This window comes from Kogia breviceps, chromosome 1 (genome assembly GCF_026419965.1).
Source record: "Kogia breviceps isolate mKogBre1 chromosome 1, mKogBre1 haplotype 1, whole genome shotgun sequence".
Taxonomy (NCBI): Eukaryota; Metazoa; Chordata; class Mammalia; order Artiodactyla; family Physeteridae; genus Kogia; species Kogia breviceps.
In genome coordinates, this window is record NC_081310.1 from 63,381,624 (window position 1) to 63,404,295 (window position 22,672).

Genomic DNA, 22,672 nt, shown 5'->3' on the forward strand with positions numbered 1-22,672 from the left:
GCTATCAACAAATGAATGGATAAACAAAATATGGTCTATACAAATAATGCAATATTATTCAGCTGTATATTATTCAGCTGTATATTATTCCCCTGTATTCAGGGGAATACAGTTCTGCTACATGTTACAAGAGGGACAAACCTTGAAAACATGCTAAGTGAAATAAGTCAGAAGTGATTCCACTTCTTGACCTAGAATAGTCAAATTCATAGAGATAGAAAGTAGAATATTGGTTACCAGGGCTGAGGGGAGGGAGAATGGAGGGTTATTATTAAATGGATATAATCTTTCATTTTGAGATGATGAAAAAGTTGTGATGATAGCTAGTAGTGATGTACTTAATGCCACTGAAATGTACACTTAAAATGGTTGAAATAGTCAAAAAAATTTTTATCTAGGGCTTCCCTGGTGGCGCAGTGGTTGAGAATCCGCCTGCCGATGCAGGAGACACGGGTTCGTGCCCTGGTCCGGGAAGATCCCACATGCCGCGGAGCAACTAAGCCCGTGAGCCATGGCCGCTAGGCCTGCGCGTCCGGAGCCTGTGCTCCGCAATGGGAGAGGCCACAACAGTGAGAGGCCCGCATACCGCAAAAAAAAAAAAAAAAAAATTTTATCTAGAAAAATTAACATAGAAAATAGGCTGAACATTTCTGAAAAGGATGTCTTCTGCCAGATATTAAAACATATCATAGGGGCTTCCCTGGTGGTGCAGTGGTTAAGTATCCGCCTGCCAATGCAGGGAACACGGGTTCAAGCCCTGGTCTGGGAAGGTCCCACATGCCGTGGAGCAACTGGGCCTGTGAGCCACAACTACTGAGCCTGCGCATCTGGAGCCTGTGCTCCACAACAAGAGAAGCCGCGACAGTTAGAGGCCCGCGCACCGCGATGAAGAGTGGCCCCCGCTCGCCGTAACTAGAGAAAGCCCTCGCACAGAAACGAAGACCCAACACAGCAAAAAATAAATAAATTAATTAAAAAAAGTTATCTCTGATAATAGCTCTTTCACTGTTATAAGCCCTCTTTCTAATGTAAATGTCCTTTATAATTGCAGATTTTCCCACAGTGAGGAAATGTATATTTAAAAAACGAAACAAAACAAATAAAAACATATCATAGTACCGCCATCAAAAAATCGACTTAGTTGGGGCACAGGAATGGACAGAGATCAAGGGAACAGAGAGAAGACTAGAACATCTATGACTTTATTTAATGTATGATAAAAATTGGCACTTCAAAACAGCTGTAGAGAAGACAACTTATTCAACAAACAGTTCTACTTAGCCATTAGATGGGGTGGGTAGAATGGAGATGAACCTAATCTCATTCCACATACCATAATGAATTTCAGATAAAACAATGATTTAATGCAAATAATGCAATCAGGATGTATGGTTAAGATGTTTATATAATTTCAGCATGGGGAAGTCCTGAAGCTTTTATAAGAAGGATACACACTCATAGCCATTAGGGAAAATATCAATACACCCAGCTACCTATCAATGTAAAATGTACATGTAAATGACCACTGATAGGAGAATAGTTAAATATGGTATACATTAAAGTTATCATTAAAAAGGATGGGAGTAAATCTAAAAACAACCCCAATTCAAGACATTAAATGGAAAAAGTGAAAGTTTCAGAAAAATATGAGCAGCATAATGCCATTTGTGGTTAAGAAAAAAAAAATGCCAAAATATGTATAAGTACACATATAAAGATGTTGATGTACAGAAATAAAGATACCCTAAACTATTAAGTGATGATTCAGGAAATGGACTAAAGAGGAGGAGAAGTAATCTTTTACTCTGTATGCTTTCATAATGTTTGAAATTTTACAAATTCATAATCATATAATATTTATGTAATTAAAAGTTATAAAAAGCAATATATATACCCAATCATATAAAATTTTAAAAGAAAACTGACTAGTAAATATAAGGCAAAAAAAAAAAAAAAAACTAGAAAAAAAAGTTCATTTTAAACAGGCTTTGATGAGTTCTGACAAATCAACAAGAAATATTTTAGAAACCAAATAGAAAAATGAAAAAAGGACATGAATAAATAACTGTAGGTGAAAAAAGCTCAGCTTCATTTATAATTAAATAAATGCAAATTAATATGTGACATCATTTTTCACTCATCACCCTAAAAAGTTCTAAGCAATATATGTAGAATAAAGAACTCCTGAACCTGGATGACTTGATCCCGGAATTGTAGTTGGATGAGTAGGCTTGGAATCTGGAAGAATAAATTTGATTCAATTCTCCAGACTTATTAATACAAAATTATGGATTTACTTTTGATTTTTTAAAAAGATTATTTCTCAAATTGAATTATTTCTCAAATGAAAAATACACATACTTCCTAAACTTTGCAATTCTACTTCTGTGAAGTTAACCTAAAATATATATTTACACAAGTACATACGAATGTATCCATAAGAATGTTCACTACGGGATGTTCACTATGGCTTTGTATTATATAATGGAAATCCTAGAAGTTAACTAATAATAAACCATAAAAATATGTGTTCAGAATAAAGATATGAATCTTTAAAAAAATACCATCCACATAGTATCCTATTACATAATTTGTATCCTTTTCTTTTCCACTTAGTATTTTGCCCACATTTTTTCATATTCGCATAATCAGATCTACCTTATCACCATTATATGTCACTAATGATCCTTTTCATACTCTCTAACTGATGATAAAAAATGATTGACAGTCTCATGAGGAATTTTGATTTTTGATATTTAAAAAAAAATCCCTGTAGTTTACCTTCTTTATAAATTTGTCCTCACAATTCTCTTCTTCAAACACTAAACTGTCTTAGTGTTTTATAAATCCTTTATAAAATGCTTATGGTCAACTCTTTCAAAAGAGCCTATCAACAAACATAGTATACCACAGTGCATAGTCCCAATAGGACCATGTGAATAAACATGGATGGGTCAATATCATCCACCAAAAAACCATCTTCTTCCCCCCAAAACTTCACAGCCCTCACCAAGGTACTCAAGGAGATTACTTGATACCAGGTTTACAGGAATTATAAAAAGGTGTTCTAATTACCATGTTAACATGAAAAATTCCCCACAGTCCTTAAAATATTAGGACAATAGGAAGTAAACAAATTAAAAGCCAGTAGATAACATTTGTTTGAGTCATTAAACAATGGGACACTGGAACCTATAGATACGATGTTACTTTAGTGAGCAAAGCCACACTGGGACCCTGAGTGCAGTCTGCCCAGGCTAATGCTCTTCCTCTCTTCCTTGCTTCTTGTCTCTTGCTTCTGCTTCAACCAAAGAGAAGAAGCCAGAGATAGCAGCCCTGAAATCAGGAAGATAATTCCTTCCACCGTATCAAAATAGTCTCTCAAGTCTTAGGCAGAGCAGCTAATCAGTAGTCCCTGCAGAACCAAACTGGTCACAGTCTGGAAAAAGAAACATAGCCCTATACCCAGAAGATACCCTGTAAAGGTGTCAACAGATCACTTTTAAAATGAATAAATTATCAGTGTCGATGACACAGAAAACATACATGTTAAAAAACAAACGCCATGGACCTTCCTCTGCATTAATATTAATTTGAGTTATGCTGTATTGCATACAAGCTACCTTTAAGAGCTTTCTAGATACCAGGCACTGTGCTAAGTGTTTTAAATGGATCCCATTTTAAATCTACTATCACTAAGGAAGGTTTTAAATCATCCACCAAAAAAACATCTTTTAATCATTTTACATGTAAGTAAACATGTTTAAAGTTTACTTAACTTGCCACCTGCTTATATCTGCAGATTACTGCAAATAATTTTAAAGTCACTAAATGTAACAATTAAAATGGCTGTTAATATATTCTTCTTCCTTTCATTCCTAAAATTGATGAATGAGTGTAAATCATAGGAATTTAAAAGATTTTGAAAAAATCACAAGGAATGTAAAGGATTTTGAAATATATAAGCAGGCAGTTACTAGACCTGAGACACAGGGAACTGGAGGTTGGGAACTGGGAGGAGTTGACACTGGAAAACAAACAAAATGTAGATTGGATCAAACACTTGGGAGTTACTCCTGGTATTTTCACCAGGAAGTTAGAAGACTTTTGAAGAAATATATGCAGGTAGTTACTAAACCTGAGGCACTGGAAATTGGAGGCTGGGTACTAGGAGTAGTTGACTCTGCAAAACAAAATAATGTAGACTGAATAAAAAACTTGGGCATTATTATTATTTTCTTTTCTTTAATATGAATTATGCCTTTCACTCTTATTTAGGTAAAACTTCCTATGCTTCAAATTACTCTGAAAAATGATTGCTATTCATTTTTACATGTAAAAAATGCCAAACAAGAGAAATTTATATACCTGTGTGATGTACATGAAATGCTAAGACCCTATAAAGACATCCAAAATCACAACAGCAGATTTCTTTGTGAATTTGAGGTCATACAACTGTCATAGAAATGAATACAAGACAGTAAAATACGAAAATTGTTTCTTTTCTATTATTCTGTACCATTGATATTTAATGTCAAAGAAAACAAAAACAAAGGAAAACGACAATATTTATACCTTTAATACATGTTGGTATCTCAGGCTCCCAAGTACTGTTCACACCACAGACAATTATGTTGCTGCCACTAAGCTTAAAACCCTCGTTGCATCTATATACAATCGTTGCTTGGTAGTAAAATTTTGATGCAAATCCTGAGACTATCATTCCATTTTCAATGTAGGGATATACACATTTGACCACTGAAAAACAGAAATTCCAGAATTAATGGAAAGCTGCTTTCACATAGGACCAGAAAAACTAGTGTAAAGTAATAATTTCCAGAGGAAAGAAAGAGGAAAGGAATGAAAAGATGTTAATTGGAAAAAAAAAAAGACTGTGCATTTGAATTCCAGGTGAACAGATCCGGAGAAATCTAATAACCTTTTCTCACCTAAAACAGACTGTCATTATAGTTTATTTGGTTTCCTACATTTTCTTTCCATTACTGACAAGTTTTGAGAACAGTCTGAGTACCAGACACAAATTCAGGGTAAGTTCAAAAGAAACTTTCAATGCTCTTTAGCTCTAGGATTTTTTAAAGATCATGCTGACATTAATTGCGGTACCCTGCTCTTTTAGAAAGGCAGCAAAAACTTTTCTTAGAAGGTAATATTTGAGCTCAAATTTAAAAGTTGAAAAGAAGCTAGCCATGCCAAGATATGAAAAAGAAAGTTCTCAGGTCACAACAACACACAGGAACTGGGATGTTCAAGAAGTACAAAGGCCAGTGGACTTACGGCAGTGTTTTCCAAACATTCTGGACTGTAACCCAGAGATCAAGAAATACATTTTACATTGTAAACCAGTACATAAACAAACAGGCCTGAGATAATGTTAAAAGTTAATACTTAGCCCTCACACGAGTGTACTCTGGTATTTCCCATTCTACTCTACTTCTTAAAAAGTAAAATACTCATCCTGACCCTCTAGGATTCAGGATCCATTAATGGGTTTGGCAGAATTTGAGAAAAAACAAAATGAAGAAACACTGGGCTGGGCAGTGAGTTCAAGAGAACATCTTATGAGATTAAATCTTAGTAATAGATGAGGGCCAGATAATACACTGCCTTTTAAACCAGAAGAGCGTCCTTTCTCCTTCCTTTTGGGCCTGAATTTCCATCAGTTATTATTTCTCTTCAGCCAGGAGAACTTCCTTATCAATTCTTATAATCTAGGTTGGCTAATGACAAATTCTCTTAGCTTTTGTTTATCTGAAACTGTTTTTATTTCACCTTCAGTTCTGAAAGATTTCTCTTTGACAGAGAATTCTAGGCTGTTTTTTCTTTCAGCACATTAGCAGAAATTATTGTCTTGTAGTTTCAGCAGTTCCTTAACAAAAGTCAGCTGTCATGTCATTCTTACTTTGGGGTGAGGAGAGGGAGGATGTAATATGTTTGTGTTTTGTTTTTCATTTTTCCCTCTCACTGGCTACTTTTTCTTTTGTTTTCAGTAGTTTTACCATGTTGTGTTTAGTTTAGTGGGAGTTTCCTGGTAAATTTTTGAAATTTATTCTGCTAGGGTCAGTGAATTTCCCAGACCTGTGGGGTTGTTGTTTTGGATCAAATTTAGATAATTTTTGGCCAGTATTTATTGAAATGATTTTCTACATTTTTCTCTCTCCTCTCTTCTGAAACTCCAGTTACATGTATGTTTGCCTCTTTGCTTTTTCTCCCAAAGGTCTTTCTCTCTGTTTATTTTAATCTTTCTTTTCAAATCATGGTGGATTTCTATTGCTCTGTCACTGATATTTTTCACTGTTGGGCCAATATGCTCTTAATTGTACCTAATGATTTTCTTCTAAGTTAGGTTTACTAGATAACAAAGTACATACAGTAAATCTCACCCTTTTAAGTGTACAGCTGTATTAGTTTTGATCAATTCAAATAATCATGTAATTATCTGCACAATAACAAAAGTTCCATTTCTCCAAATACTTCCTCATGCCACTTTGTAATCCACCCTCCCCACCTCTCAACCACCTTATCCAACCAGCCAACCACTAATCTGTTTTCTGTCCCTATAATGTTGCTTTTCCAGAATGTCATAATGGGATCACAGCCTTTGAGTATGGCTTATTTCACTTAGCATAATGCATTTGAGATTCATTCCTGTTGTTGCCATGATTCAGGAGTTCATTTCTTTTTATTGCAGAATATTACTCCATTGTATGGATGTGGTATAGGCTGTTCATCCATTACCAGATGAAGGACATGTGGGCTAATTCCAGCGTGGAACGATTATGACTAATGCTGTTGTGAATATTCTCATGCAGGTTTCTATATAAACATACCTTTTTACTTATGTTGCTGAGTTGTATGGTAAATGTATATTTAACCTTATAAGGAATTGCCAAACTGTGTTCCATAATGTTCATACCACTTTGCATTCTTACCAGCAATGTATTAGAGCTCCAATTGCTCCATATACTTGCCAGTTAATGGTATTGTTCGTTTTTAGTTTTTTTTAAAAAAAATTTCAGCCATTCTAATAGCTGTTTAGTGATACCTCACTATGGTATTAAATTCCATTCTGTAATTACTAACGATATCAAGCAACTTTTCATGTTCTTTTTTGGCATACATATATCTTATTTGGTGAAATAGATCTATTCAAATATGTTGCCCATCTTAAAAAAATTGCGTTCTTTTCTTATCGTGTTTTGAGAGTTATTTATATATTGTATACAAGTCCATTAGCAGATATGTATTTTGCAAATATCTTCTCCCAGTCTGTGGCTCATTTTATTCATTCTTTGAACAGTGTAATTGAAGCAGAAATTTTGAGTTTTTAATAAGTCCAATTAATACTTTTTTTTTTAAAGAAGAAGAATCATGCTTTTAGCATTGACTTAAGAAATCTTTGGCTAAGGCAGAAATATTTTCTATGTTTTCTGGTAAAAGCCTTATGGTTTTAGGTTTTACATTTAAGTCTTTGGTTCATTGTACGTAAATGTTTGTCTATGGTGCTAACATAGGTTGAGGTGCTTTCTTCTTTCTGTGCATGATGTATATTGAATTGAGCCTGTAATTTTACCATTTTTCCAATGAATTGTTTGTATATCTGTGATGAAATCAAGTGGACATATTTGAAATGGTCTATTTCTGGACACTTATTCTGTTCCACTGCTCTACATGGCTATCCTTTCACCAATACCACACTGTCTTGATTATATTCCTTAGAGCATGGTTTATAAGAAGTCTTGACATCAGGTAGAACGAGACGTCTATAATTATTTTTCAAATTTATATTGACTATTCTAGTTCTTTTATCTTTCTAAATAAATTGTAGAACCTGTTTGTCAAGTTCTTCTGGGATTTTATGGGGTTGTGCTGAATTTACCGATCAATTACTGACATCTTTATTATATCGTGTCTTCTAATTCATGACCACTGAATTTTCTCTATTTATTAAGGTCTTCTTTAATTTCTTTTATAAGTGTTTAGTTGTTTTTACCATTTAAATATTTCACATATATTGCTAGATTTATATGCATGTATTTTATGTTTTGGAGCTGGTATAAACAGTGCTTGAAAAATTTCAATTTCTAATGATGTTTTACTAGTATATAGATATACCGTTGATTTCTGTATGTTGATCGTGTATCTTGCAACCTTGCTAAAACTTCAGCCATTCAAGTTTTCTACAAAAGCAATCGTCATAAGTGAATGAAGTCTATTTTATTTCTTACTCTCCAATATGTATGCCTTATTGTACTGTCTAGGAACTCCAATACAATGCTGAATAGCATGGTTAACAGTAGACATCCTTGTCTTGTTCCACTTTAAGTAAAAATAAACTACTCTTTTACTATTAAGTATAATGTTAGCTGGGGAATTTTTATACGTGCCTTTTGTCAGCTTCAGGTAGTTCCCTTATATACTTATTTGCTGAGTTTTATAATGAAAAGATGATAAATTCTGTCATATACTCTTTTTTTTTTACATCTATTAAGGTGATCATGTGTGGTTTTATTTTGATTTTTTTTTTTTTGGCACATGCTAGAAGATTTAATCTTTAAAATAAACATTAAGTTAGGCATTCTATTTGCAGGAGAAACTGAAATTCAAAGAAGTTAAATAACTTACAGAGCTAATGAGAAGTGGAGACAGAATTATCCAATATATTCAAGGGAAGGTTTGTCTAAGCAAATGGCTCTGGGCCCAAATAAGGGAGAATATGTAGCATACTCTAAGCTCTCATTAGTTCTCTTTTTTTTTTTTTGAATTTTATTTATTCATTTTTGTATACAGCAGGTTATTACTTATCTATTTTATACATATTAGTGTACACATGTCAATCTCAATCTCCCAATTCATCACACCACACCACCCGCCTCCCCCACCACTTTCTCCCCTTTGTGTCCATACTTTTGTTTTTTACATCTGTGTCTCTATTTCTGCCTTGCAAACTGGTTCATCTGTACCATTTTTCTAGATTCCACATATATGCATTAATATATGATATTTGTTTTTCCCTTTCTGACTTACTTCACTTTGTATGACAGTCTCTAGGTCCATCCATGTCTCTACAAATGACCCAATTTTGCTCATTTTTATGGCTGAGTAATATTCCATTGTATATATGTACCACAACTTCTTTATCCATTCATCTGTTGATGGGCATTTAGGTTGCTTCCATGACCTAGCTATAGTAAAAAGTGCTGCAATGAACAGCAGGGTGCATGTGACTTTTTTTTTGTTTGAATTTTATTTTATTTTATTTTTATACAGCAGGTTTTTATTAGTCATCAATTTTATACACATCAGTGTATACATGTCAATCCCAATCTCCCAATTCATCATACCTCCATCCCCACCCCCTGCTGCTTCCCCCCCTTGGTGTCCATGTTTGTTCTCTAAATCTGTGTCTCAATTTTTGCCCTGCAAACCAGTTCATCTGTACCATTTTTCCAGGTTCCACATATATGCGTTAATATGCGATATTTGTTTTTCTCTTTCTGACTTACTTCACTCTGTATGACAGTCTCTAGATTCATCAACGTCTCTACAAATGACCCAATTTCGTTCCTTTTTATGGCTGAGTAATATTCCATTGTATATATGTACCACATCTTCTTTATCCATTCGTCTGTCGATGGGCATTTAGGTTGCTTCCATGTCCTGGCTATTGTAAATAGTGCTGCAATGAACATTGGGGTGCATGTGTCTTTTTGAATTATGGTTTGCTCTGGGTATATGCTCAGTAGTGGGATTGCTGGGTCATATGGTAATTCTATTTTTAGCTTTTTAAGGAACCTCCATACTGTTCTCCATAGTGGCTGTATCAATTTACATTCCGAACAACAGTGCAAGAGGGTTCCCTTTTCTCCACACCCTCTCCAGCATTTGTTGTTTGTAGATTTTCTGATGATGCCCATTCTAACTGGTATGAAGTGTTACCTCATTGCAGTTTTGATTTGCATTTCTGTAATAATTAGTGATGTTGAGCAGCTTTTCATGTGCCTTTTGTCTATCTGTATGTCTTCTTTGGAGAAATGTCTATTTAGGTCTCCTGCCCATTTATTGATTGGGTTGTTTGTTTTTTTAATGCTGAGCTGCATGAGCTGTTTATATATTTGGGGGATTAATCCTTTGTCCGTTGATTCGTCTGCAACTATTTCCTTCATTCTAAGGGTTGTCTTTTTGTCTTTTTTATAGTTTCCTTTGTTGTGCAAAAGCTTTTAACTTTCATTAGGTCCCATTTGTTTATTTTTGGTTTTATTTCCATTTCTCTAGGAGGTGGTCAAAAAAGATCTTGCTATGATTTATGTCAGAGAGTGTTCTTCCTATGTTTTCCTCTAAGAGTTTTATAGTGCCTGGTAATACATTTAGGTCTTTAATCCATTTTGAGTTTATTTTGTGTACGTGTTAGGGAGTGTTCTAATTTCATTCTTTTACATGTAAGTGGACAGTTTTCCTAGCACCACTTATTGAAGAGACTGTCTTTTCTCCATTGTATATCCTTGCCTCCTTTGTCATAGATTAGTTGACCATAGATGTGTGAGGGTTTTCTATCCTGTTCCATTGATCTATATTTCTGGTTTTTTTTGCCAGTACCATATTGTCTTGATTACTGTAACTTTGTAGTATAGTCTGAAGTCAGGGAGTCTGATTCCTCCAGGTCCATTTTTTTCCTTCAAGATTGCTTTGGCTATTCAGGGACTTCTGTGTCTCCATACAAATTTTAAGATTTTTTGTTCTAGTTCTGTAAAAAATGTCATTGGTAATTTGATAGGGATTTCATTGAATCTGTAGATGGCTTTCTGTAGTATAGTCATTTTCACAATTTGATTCTTCCAATCCAAGAACATGGTGTATCTCTCCATCTGTGTGATCTTTGATTTCTTTCATCAGTGTCTTATAGTTTTCTGAGTACAGGTCTTTTACCTCCTTAGGTAGGTTTATTCCTAGTTATTTTATTCTTTTTGTTGCATTTGTGAATGGGATTGTTTTCTTAATTTCTCTTTCTGATCTTTCGTTGTTAGTGTATAGGAATGCAAGAGTGTTTTTTTTTTCTTCTTCAAAGTTCCTTGATATGATAAATTGCACTGATTAATTTTTAAATTTCAATCATCCATGCATTCATAGAATAAATCCTACTTAATTATGATGTATTCTTATGTTTTTATAGGCAAGGATTTGATTTATTAATATTTTAAGAAGTTTTAGTTCTATGCCCATTTTGGATATAGTCTGTAATTTTCTTGCAATGTTTCTGTCTGGTTTTGGTATCAGAGCAGTGCTGTCCTCATGAAATGAGTTAAGAAGTATTCCTATCTCTTTAGTTTTCTTGAAAACTTTGTGTAGGGCTGCTACTATTTATTCCTTAAATGTTTGGTATCATTCCCCAGTGAGGACATGGGGCCTGCAGTACACTTCATGAGAAGGTTTTTTATAATGTTTTATTGAAGTATAGGTGATTTACAATATTCTGTTAGTTTCAGGTATCCAGCATAGTGATTTGTTGTTTGGTTATTCTTTAGATTATATTCCATTACAGGTTATGACAAGATATTGGATATAATTCCCTGTGCTATATAGCAAATACTTGTTGCTTCTTTATTTTACATATAGTAGTTTGTATCTGTTAATCCCATGCCCCTAATTTGTTGCCCCCCTCCCTTTTCCCTTTGGTAATCATAAGTTTGTTTTCTTCATCTGTCAGTCTGTTTCTGTTTTGTATATAGAAACATTTGTATTATTTTTGTGATTCCACATACAGCTGATATCATATTTGTCTTTCTGTCTTACTTAACTTCACTAAGCATAATATTCTCTAAGTCCATCCATGTTGCTAAAATGTAACTATTTTATTCTTTTTTAACGCTAAGTAATATGCCAATACACACACATACAGACACACACACAGACACACACACACAAAAAACATCTTCTTAATCCAATCACCTGTTGATGAGCACATGGGTTACTTCTATGTCTTGGCTATTGTAAATAGTGCTGCTATGAACATTGGGAGTGCATGTACCTTTTTGAATTAGAGTTTTTGCTTTTCCCAGACATACCCAGGAGTGGGATAACTGGATCATAGCTCTATTTTTAGTTTTTTAAGTAACCTCCAGACTGTATTCTTTACTGGCTGCATCACTTTACATTCCCACCAACAGTGCAAGAGGGTGCTCTTTTCTCCACACCCTCTCCAACATTTATTATTTATAGACTTTTTGATGACAGCCATTCTGACCAGTGGTAACACCTTGTGGTTTTGATTTGCATTTCTCTAATGATTAGTGATGTTGAACATCTTTTCATATACATGTAGGCAATCTGTATGTTTCTCTTTAGAGAAACGTCTATTTAGGTCTTCTGCCCATTTTTTGATGGTGTTGTTTGTTTTTTTAATATTGAGTTGTATGAGCTGTTTGTGTACTCTGGATATTAACCTCTTGTCATCTGCATCACTTGCAAATATTTTCTCTCATTCCATAGGTTGTCTGTTGGTTTTGTTAATGGTTTCCTTTGCTGTGCAGAAGCTTTTAAGTTTGATTAGGTCCCATTTGCTTATTTTTGCTGTTGTTTCTTTTGCCTTGGGACACTGACCCAAGAAAATATTGCTACAACTTTTGTCAGAGTGTTTTGCCTATGTTTTGTGGTGTCATGTCTTACATTTAGGCCTTTACACAATTTCAGTTTATTTTTGTATATGGTGTGAGGGGATGTTCTAATTTCATTGTATTACATGCAGCTGTCCAGCTTTCATAAGACCACTTGTTGAAGAGACTGTCTTTTCTCCATTGTATATTCTTGCCTCCTTTGTTGTAGATTAATTGACCATAGGTGCATGGGTTTATTTATGGGTTCTTTACTCTGTTCCATTGAACTACAATGGAGTAGATTCTCTATTCCATTGATCTACATGTCTGTTTTTGTGCCAACACCATGCTGCTTTGATTACTGTACCTTTGTAGTATAGTCTAAAGTCAAGGAAGGGTTATATCTTGAGCTTTCTTCTTTTTTCGCAGTATTGCTTTGGCAATTCTGGGTCTTTTATGGTTCCATATAAATTTTAGGATTATTTGTTCTAGTTCTGTGAACAATGTCACAGGTATTTTTATAAGGATTGAATTAAATCTGTAGATTGGTTTGGGTAGTATGGCAATTTTAGCAATATTAATTCTTCCAATCCACGGGCACAGTATATTTTTCCATTTCTTTGAACCATGTTCAGATTCCTTTATCAATGTTTTATAGTTTTCAGTGTATAGGTCTTTCAATTCATTGGTTAAGTCTATTCCTAGGGTTTTTGTTTGTTTGTTTGTAGATGCAATTTTAAATGGAATTGTTTTTTTAACTTACTCTTTCTGACATTTCATTATTAGGGTAAAGAAACACAACAGATTTCTGTATATTCATCGTGTATCCTCTTACCTTGCTGAATTCATATATTAGTTCCAATAGTTTCTGTGTAGAGTAGCATTCTCTATATAGAGTATTATGTCATCTGTAAATAGTGACAGTTTTACTTATTCCTTTCTATTTTGGATAGCTTTTATTTTTTTCTTTTGTGACTTCCAATACTATGTTGAATAGAAGTCATGAGAGTGGGCATCCTTGTCTTGTTCCTGAATTTCAGGAAGGCTTTCAGCTTCTCACCTTTGATTATGTTGGCTGTGGGTTTGTCATAAATCACCTTTATTATGTTGAGATATGTTCCTGCTATACCCACCTTCATGAGGGTTTTTATCATGAATGGATGTTGAATTCTGTCAAATGCTATTTATGCATTTGACAAAATTTCCTTCTGCACAAGGATGGTTCAACATATGGAAATCAATCAATGTGATATACCACAATAACAAAAGGAAAGACAAAATCTACATGCAAGAAGGTTTAAGTTGTCAAATTTACAGGCATAAAGTTGTTTGTTTTATTCCCTTACTGTTCTTTAAATGTCTGCAGTATATGTAATGACCTCCTCTTCTTCACTCTTGATACTGGTAATTTGTATCTTCTGTTTTCCTGTCAAACTACCTATAGGTTTATCCATTTTATCAATCTTCTCCAAGAAGCAGGTATTGATTTAATTCTCTCTATTATTTCTCTTTTCAATATCATTGATTTTTTTCTCTGTCTTTATTATTTCCTATTGGGCTTTAAGTTGCTCTTTTTTTTTTAGTTCCTTATGGTAGAAGTTCAGATTATTGATTTGAGATTTTTCTTTTTCCAATATAAGTATTTCATGGTTTAAATATCCTTCTAAGCAATGCTTTTGCTGTATCCCACAAGTTCTGATATTTTGATATGCTGTGTTTCATTTTTATTATATTCGAAGCACTTTCTAATTTCCCTTGTTAGTACTTTGTCTTTGATTTATTTATTAGTTGTAAGTATCTGCATAATTTTCAAATATTTGGGGATATTCTAGATTTATGTTTTGATTTCTACATTCATTCCAGTTTGATCAGATAATGTACTCTGAATGATTTCAATTATTTGAAATTTGTTAACAATTATTGCCTAGAATATGGTATTAGAGAATGTTCCATGTTCACTTGAGAAGAGTAAATATTTTGCTATTATTCAGTGGACCCTTTCTTTCAAGAGTAAAAATCCCTCTAGTGTCTCCCTGCTTTTGATCATGATCTAATGCCTTAAACATTGTCTTTAAGTAAGATTTGCCCAGAGTTTATAAATCATATCTGTGAGACAATTAATCTTTTACAATTTACACTATGATTTCCTGTAGCCAAAACTGTCAGACTTCTTGTAATACAAGATAACACTTTCTTATGTTTAAGAAAGTGTGTGTTTAATTTTTTGATGCTTTTCATGGAAAGAAGTCCTAATTCATGCTTATACACAGTAGTTCACAATGTATAAACTGGAATGCCAAGAACCTGTGGGGTGAGAAGGGGTAAGCTCTACAAGTAGAGGTATTAAATTAAGTTAGAAACCAATTTAACAGAGGATCAAGCACATATGGCTGTTTTTACTTGTAAGTAAAACAATTTACAAAGCGTTTCTACAGTATTTACAAATTAAGAAGGAAATAAATGGAAATATTATTACCTTTACACTGAGGAGGTTCACTACTCCATTTGTCCTTTTCAATACAAACAAGCTTGCTCTCTCCAACAAGTGAATATTGATCTGTTCCACTTGAAGCATCACAACTATAAGTTACTACTTCACTATATTCAAATATTTCCTTGTGGCTATTTGTGTATTTTCCATTTAGAATTTTTCCAGGTGGTCTACACTGAATCTCTTAGAAAGGGAAAAATAGAAGACATAAAAGGCAAAAGGAAAGGTAAAAGATTAAACAGCAGTTAGTAAAGGTCTATAAATTGTCTTTAATAAATTCATTAACATATGATTTCTACAAGCTAGTTGTGAATCCAATATCCACTTAGAAGGTTTCTATGAGAAAATGTATTATCCTAAATTCAAACTATTAATTTAGAAGTGAATTATTTAAAATAAAACTAATTTTCTTAAATAATGACATTAAAAACCTATATGAAACACATTTATTTATCTGCAAGGCCATACTAAGTTTTGTTCTCATCATAAGAGATGATGACAATTTAATGATACAATATAATTATGATTAAAAACAGAACTCAGTGCTGGTTGAGAAACACTTCATAATTTATAAATATATCTATTCACTAAGTCAGTTCTTCCCATTAATACCAAGTATTATCATCATTTTTCATTTTCATCCTTACAAGTGTATGGTGAAATTTTCCAGAGGCTATAAATTGTGTGATTTTGCAAGAGACTGAATCCAGATGTCTTCCTTTAAGCCAGATATTGAAGAAATTTGCAAAAATGTAAAACAATGCCACTATTTGTTTTGGAAATTTTTGATTTTTCATAAAAGTACGTTGTATATACTAACAGGTATTGTGCTTACTCTTCTTAAAAATGAGTAATAATTATTTAAAAAACTTTTCAGTTTTAATTCTAATATAATAATAGCAATAGACATAACCCACATAAAGAAACGTTCATTGGTGTCTATGTTAATTTAAAAGCATAAAGGAGTCCTGAGGCCCAAAGTTTGAGAACTGCTCCTCTATATTCTAAAGAGAGAATATACTTACTTTCACATATTGGAGGATGATCACTCCAGTTCACAGTACTTCCAGAAATCTCACAGTATAGAATACTTGGTCCAATTAAGAAATAACTAAATGAGAAAAGAAAAGTTACTATGTTCTTTAGTAGTTACAAGATAGACATAATAATGAAAACAATTTTATATGGTTGTTTTCCTGCACTACAGTAATTTGAGGGAGAAGTTCCTTAAACAAAATATAATGTAAGTGCTAACTAAATATGCAACTTAATTAAATAGAGTTTCTGCATGTGACCAGACATTGACTCACAGCAAAATGTCTAAATTACTCTGTCATGTTGTCAGTGTAGCCCCTCTGCTATCTCTGGCAAATGCATCACACGTTCACTTCTCTACCCTTTTGCTCACACCATTCTGCTCAGTAAGGACTGAGCAGACAGATCAGGCCCTAGAGCTTGCCTGCCTGGATTCAAGTTCCAGCTCTAAGACTGACTTATTTGAGCTTGGGCAAGCCCCTTAGGCAAGGTTCTCTTGCTCAGTTTCCTCATCTATGAAAAGGGGGGTAACATTACATACCTCATAGGACTGTTTCGAGGACTGGATGAGTTAGCATCTGGCATGTAGTGAGTACTAGGTAAGTTTTAGCTTTTTTAAACATTCTTTAGATAATATTCTTTAGATTCTTTATTAATATTCAGAATATAGGCATACCTTATCTTACTGCTCTTCATTTTATTAAGTTTTTAACAAATTGAAGGTGTATGGCAACCCTGCATCAAATAAGTCTATTGGTGCCATTTTCCCAAAAATGTTTGCTCACTTCATGTCTCTGTGTCACATTTTGGTAAATCTCACATATTTCAAATTTTATTACTACTATTATACTTGTTATAGTGATCTGTGATCAATGTCTTTAATGTTACTACTATGACTCTGAGGTTCAGATTATGGTTAGCATCTTTTGGTAATACAGTATTTTAAAATTAAGGTATATACATTTTTTTTAGACATAACTCTATTGCACACTTACCAGACTACAGTATAGCATAAATGTATGTAAAAAACTCATTTGATTTGCTTTATTGCAGTGGACTGGAAATGAACCTGCGATATCTCCAAGGTATGCCTGTATCTTTCTAGTAGGAGTTCAGGAATACTACTCAATGAAATATTCTCCAATGATTTAAATTAATAATACACCCTTCTCCTTCTGGACTCTCATTGTAATGATCATGAATTATTCTATCTACTTGGTACTTTTCATTTACTATTTTGCTCTGATGCCTCTCTCTATATATTGTGTTTCTCAAGAGGGCTACAACTTCCTTGACTCTACATCTTAAACTCTTGGTGCCTAGTAGCCTCTTCTATATGTTCCAGTGAAACATTCACTGGATATTCCACTATTTTTACTTGATCAAGTTAAAAAATACACAGTGTAACTTCATGTACCCACTTCCAGAGGACTTTTCCCCAAAGGCTAATTCATTGATTCTAGATTATAATGCATTAGGAGAGGATTCTGGGATGATGGCAAAATAAGTGGCAACAGAAATCTGTCTCCCCACCTTGATGATGACACTGACAGAATCTGCCTGATATCACTATTTTGGAAGTCTAGAATCTGTTCATGGCTTGCAATTACTAGGAGAAGACTTAAGTAAATTAACTTGATTTCAGTCAATTTTAGCTCTTAGCACAGTGGCAGCTACCTATTCCCCCCCCCCCACCAGCTGGCATCTGTACATGTGTTGCTAGAGCCGTTTATAAGTAGCCTGTGGGAGCTAGGGTGGGCAAAAAGGAATCTTCCCTCCAAGTAGCAGGGATTTGTGTTCTTATCACTGCTGCTTCCGATCACAGAGAAGCAGGAAAAAGAGGTGGGCAGCCTTTCTTGTCACACCTCCCCCAACTTTTTCAAGCTCCTTCAACACTGGACAAGTGATATTTAAGGGATTTAAAATCCAGCATCCTTTGCCCCTCCCCTTCACTTTTACTTTTTTTCCACTAACAAGAGCCAGACATTAAACACTAGGACATTCAAAAATAACTGTCATGTGGAAACAAATTAGAAAATGATTCCGCCTGCCCAGAGAAAGGCTCAGAAAAAACCTGAGAAGACCTTCAAGTTTATATGTCAGGCTGCTCCTCAGCACAGAGACACCATACAACAATCAAAAAACCAAACTAAAACAAAACAAAACAACCCATAAAACAGTAAGCTCTAAGTAGCGGGCAGAATCTGATTTCCAGAGTTACCACATTATTAGATTCAAACATTGATTCAACAAAAAAGTTGTAAGGCATACAAAGAAACGGGAAAGGAAAAATACGGCTCATACAGTGGAAAAATACATGAACAGAATTTTTTTCTGAAGGAGACCTCATGACAAATTTATCAAACAAAGACTTTAAATGTCCTGTGAGGGCACTCTCAATGGAAATTAATGGATGCCAGTTCTGCCACCCCATTTTTCTTCAGTGAAGCAGCCAAACAGCAGACACAGAGAAGCCAATGAAGAAGCCAAACAGCAGATCTCTGTGAAGACCCTGATGGGCAAGACCATCACTTTTGAGGTCAAGCTCAGTGTGACCACTGAGAATGTCAAAACCAAAATCAAAGACACTGAGGACACCCTGTCTCACCAACAGAGTCTGACTTTTGCAGACAAACAGCTGAGGGTGGCTGTACTCTCTCAGACTATAATATCCAGAAAGAATCCACCCTACACTTGGTGCTTCACCCACAGGGTATTATCATCAAGTCTTCCCTCTGCCAGCTTTCCCAGAAGTACAGCTGTGACAAAAAGATCTGCTGCAAGTGTTATGTTCACCTGCACACCAGTACTGTCAACTGCCACAAGAAGAAGTGTGGCCAAATCAACAACCTGTGCCCCAAGAAGAAGGTCAGATATGTCCTCTCCACTGGCTCTTCTTTTGCCCACAGGGTTGCTCCCTGCCTAAGCCCCACCCTGGAGCCTCAGTAAAATTTGAAAGAAATAACTGGGATAAAGATGCACAAAGAACTAAAGGAAGAAATGTAGAAAGTCAAGAGAACAATATGTAAACAAAATGGAAATATCAATAGGAGCTAGAAAACCTAAAAAGAATCTAAAAGTAAATTCTGGAGTTGAAAAGTACATTAATGGAAATGAAAAAGTCACTGGAAGAATTAAAGGCATATTTGAGAAGAAAAAAGAATTAGTGAAATTGAGATAGGGTAATGGAAATTATTGATGCTAAGAAACAGAAAGAAAAAAGAGTGAAGAAAAGTGAACAAAGCCTAAGGGATCTGTGGGACACCAACAAGCAGACCAACATATAAACTGTGGGACTCTCAGAAGGAGAAGATAGAGCAAAAGGGACAGAGAGAACACTTGAAGAAATAATGGCTGAAAACTTCCCAAATTTGATAAAAGAAACAAATATGCCAAAAGCTTAAAATTCTCCAAAGGCTTAAAATTCTAAGTGTGGGTCTCTTTGTATTCATCTTACCAAGATACATGATAATCAGACTTTCTAGAGACAAAGAATGCTGAAAGCTGCATGAGAGAAGTGAATCATCCCATACAAGGGATACTAATTAAGATTTGTCATTAGAAACTCAGAGACCAGAAGACCGTGGATTGATATAGTCAAAGTGCTAAAAACAAACAAACAAACAACAACAAAAAAAACCTGTCAATCAAAAATCCTCTATCCCAGCAAAACTGAGCATCAAAAGTGAGGGAGAGGGCTTCCCTGGTGGCGCAGTGGTTGAGAGTCCGCCTGCCGATGCAGGAGACACGGGTTCGTGCCCTGGTCCGGGAAGATCCCACATGCCGCGGAGCAACTAAGCCCGTGAGCCATGGCCGCTGGGCCTGCGTGTCCGGAGCCTGTGCTCCGCAACGGAAGAGGCCACAACAGTGAGAGGCCCGCATACCGCAAAAAAAAAAAAAAAGTGAGGGAGAAATTAAGACATACCCAGAATCCCAGAATTAAAAGCTTAGCAAGTCTGTGACCACTATACTCCTCAAGAAGAAATGCTCAAGGGAGTACTGAAAAGGGAATGAAGGGACTCAAAGCCCTATGTATAAATATCTCAGTAAAAGTAAATACAAAGGCAATGATAAAAACTAGCATTACTGAAACAGTGGTTTGCAACTACAGTTTTTGTTTTTTATATGTGATTTAAAAGACTAAATTTTAAAATAAATAAATAAATAAATTATTAAAGTAGAAGCTAGTACGCAATTATTTGTGTAGAGGGTAGTATGATATCAACAACCAAAAGGGGTGAGGATGGAGCTATAAAGGACTGTTTTTGTAATTTATTGAATTTAAGCTGGTATAAATTTAAACTGGAGTGTTATAACTGTACAATTTTGTTTGTTTGTTTTGTTTGGCCACCCTGTGAGGCTTGTAGGATCTTAGTTCCCCAACCAAGGATTGAACCCGTGCCCCCTACAGTAGAAGCGCAGAGTCCTAACCACCGGACCACCAGGGAATTCCCATGTACAATGTTAACTGTATAATAATTCCCATGGTAACCACAAACAATATAACTACAGAATATACACAAAAGGAAATGAGAAAGGAATTTAAACATTTCACTACAAAAATCAACTACACACAAAAGAAAACAGTAATGCAGGAAATGAGGGACTAGAAAAAAGCTATAAAGCATATAGAAAACAAGTAGCACAATGATAGAAATAAATCCCTCCTCGTCAATAATTATATTAAGTGTAGACGGAATAAACTCTCCAATCAAAAGACAGAGATTGGCAGAATGGATAAAAACACATGATCCAACTATATGTTGTCTACAAGAGACTCACTTGACATTCAAAGACACAAATTGGGGTGAAAATGAAAGGCTGGAAAACGATATTTCACACAAATAGTAACCAAAAGACAGTAGAGTAGCTACACTAAAATCTGACAAAATAGACTTTAAATAAAAAAGGTTACAAGAAACAAAGAAGTAAATTTTATATTAATAAGGATTCAGTACTGAAGATATAATAATTATAAACATTTATGCACCTAATGACAGGCTATCAAAATATATGAATTAAAAAATGACAGAATTGAAGGGAGAAATATGCATTTCTACATAATAGTAGGAGACTGCAATACCTCGCTCACAATAATGGATAGAACAACTAGACAGAAGATAAATAAGGGAACAGAGGACTTGAACAGCACAGTAAAACAACCTGATCTCACAGATATATACAAAGCACTCTACCCAACAACAACAGAATACACAGTCTTTTCAAGAGCATGTGGGACATTTTCCAGGATAGACCATGTGTTAGGTGACAAATTAGAAAACAAATTAATGTTATTCAAAACATAATTAATTATTTAATAAATAATAATATAATTGTTTTATGCCACAAATATTAATAAATAGATTTTAAAAGACAGATATCATAAAAAGTATATTCTCTGACCACAATAGGATGAATTTTAAAATCAACATGAAAAGGAAAACTGTAAAATTCATAAAATTGTGAAAATTAAACAGTATGCTTTTAAACAGCCAATGGCTCAAAAATCAGGGCAATTAGAACATACTTTGACATGAATGGACATGAAAACATAACATACTAAAACTTATGGGATTCAGCAAAAGCAGTGCTAAGGAGGAAATTTATAGCTATAAATATTTACATTAAGAAATGATAGCTCTGAAAAAACAAAGTAAACTTACAATTTAAGGAACCAGAAAAAGATAAACCCAAAGTTAGCAGAAGGAAGCAAATAATAAAGATTAGAACAGAAATAAAAAACAACAAAAAGAGCAAAACAAGAGAGAATATCAATGAAACTAAAAGATGGTTATTCAAAAAATGCGACAAAATTGACCAACCCTTAGATTGACTAAAACAAAGATTAGACTCAAATTACTAAAATCAGAAATGAAAGCAGGAACATCACTATAGATTTGACAGAAATAAAAACTATTATGAGAGTACTATGAACAATTTTATGCCACAAATAGATAAACTAGATATAATGGACAATTTCCTAGAAACACAAAACCTACCAAGACTTAATCACAAAAACAGATAATCTGAATAGATCTGTAACTAGAAAGGAGATTGAATCAGTAATCAAAATTCTCCCAATTAAGAAAAATCCTGGATCTGATGGTTTCACTGGTGATTTCTACCAAACATTTAAAGAAGTAATGCCAATTCTTCTCAAATTTTTCAAAAAAACTGAAAAGGAGGGAAGTCTTCCAAACTCATTCTATGAGACAAGCTTTACTGTGATAGCAAAATTCAATAAAGGTACTACAAGAAAAGAAAGCTAGAGACCACTATCCCTTAAGAACACTGATGCAAACAACTTCAACACAATACTAGCAAACAATTTAACAGCATTTTAAAAGGATTAAACATCGTGACCAAGTGGGAATTATTCCTAGAATGCATGACATGGCTCAACACATAAAAATCAATCAATGTAATATGCAACATCAAAAGAATGAAAGGGAAAAAAACCACATGGTCACCTCAGTTGAGGCAGAAAAAGCATTCGATAAAATTCAGTATTTTCATAATAAAAAATACTTAACAAACT

The 22,672-nt window shown here is 34.3% G+C and overlaps 1 protein-coding gene and 1 pseudogene across 10 annotated transcripts in view; one reads left to right on the plus strand and one right to left on the minus strand.

The window, feature by feature from the left end:
- Positions 1 to 22,672, minus strand: part of CD46 (CD46 molecule) — a 53,930-nt gene that overhangs the window by 13,674 nt on the left and 17,584 nt on the right. For 2 of the 10 annotated variants that reach the window (XM_059045640.2, XM_059045654.2), the window contains exons 4-9: positions 16,125 to 16,210; positions 15,085 to 15,282; positions 4,576 to 4,758; positions 4,139 to 4,183; positions 3,983 to 4,027; positions 2,191 to 2,238 (exon numbers count right to left, since the gene is read on the minus strand). In XM_059045640.2, the coding sequence (XP_058901623.1) occupies positions 2,191 to 2,238; positions 3,983 to 4,027; positions 4,139 to 4,183; positions 4,576 to 4,758; positions 15,085 to 15,282; positions 16,125 to 16,210 (605 nt within the window). The remainder of the gene's footprint in view (positions 1 to 2,190; positions 2,239 to 3,982; positions 4,028 to 4,138; positions 4,184 to 4,575; positions 4,759 to 15,084; positions 15,283 to 16,124; positions 16,211 to 22,672) is intronic. The other 8 variants (XM_067032558.1, XM_067032534.1, XM_059045663.2 and 5 more) reach the window with 4 other exon arrangements.
- LOC131745365 (ubiquitin-ribosomal protein eL40 fusion protein-like) lies at positions 18,548 to 19,083 on the plus strand (annotated as a pseudogene).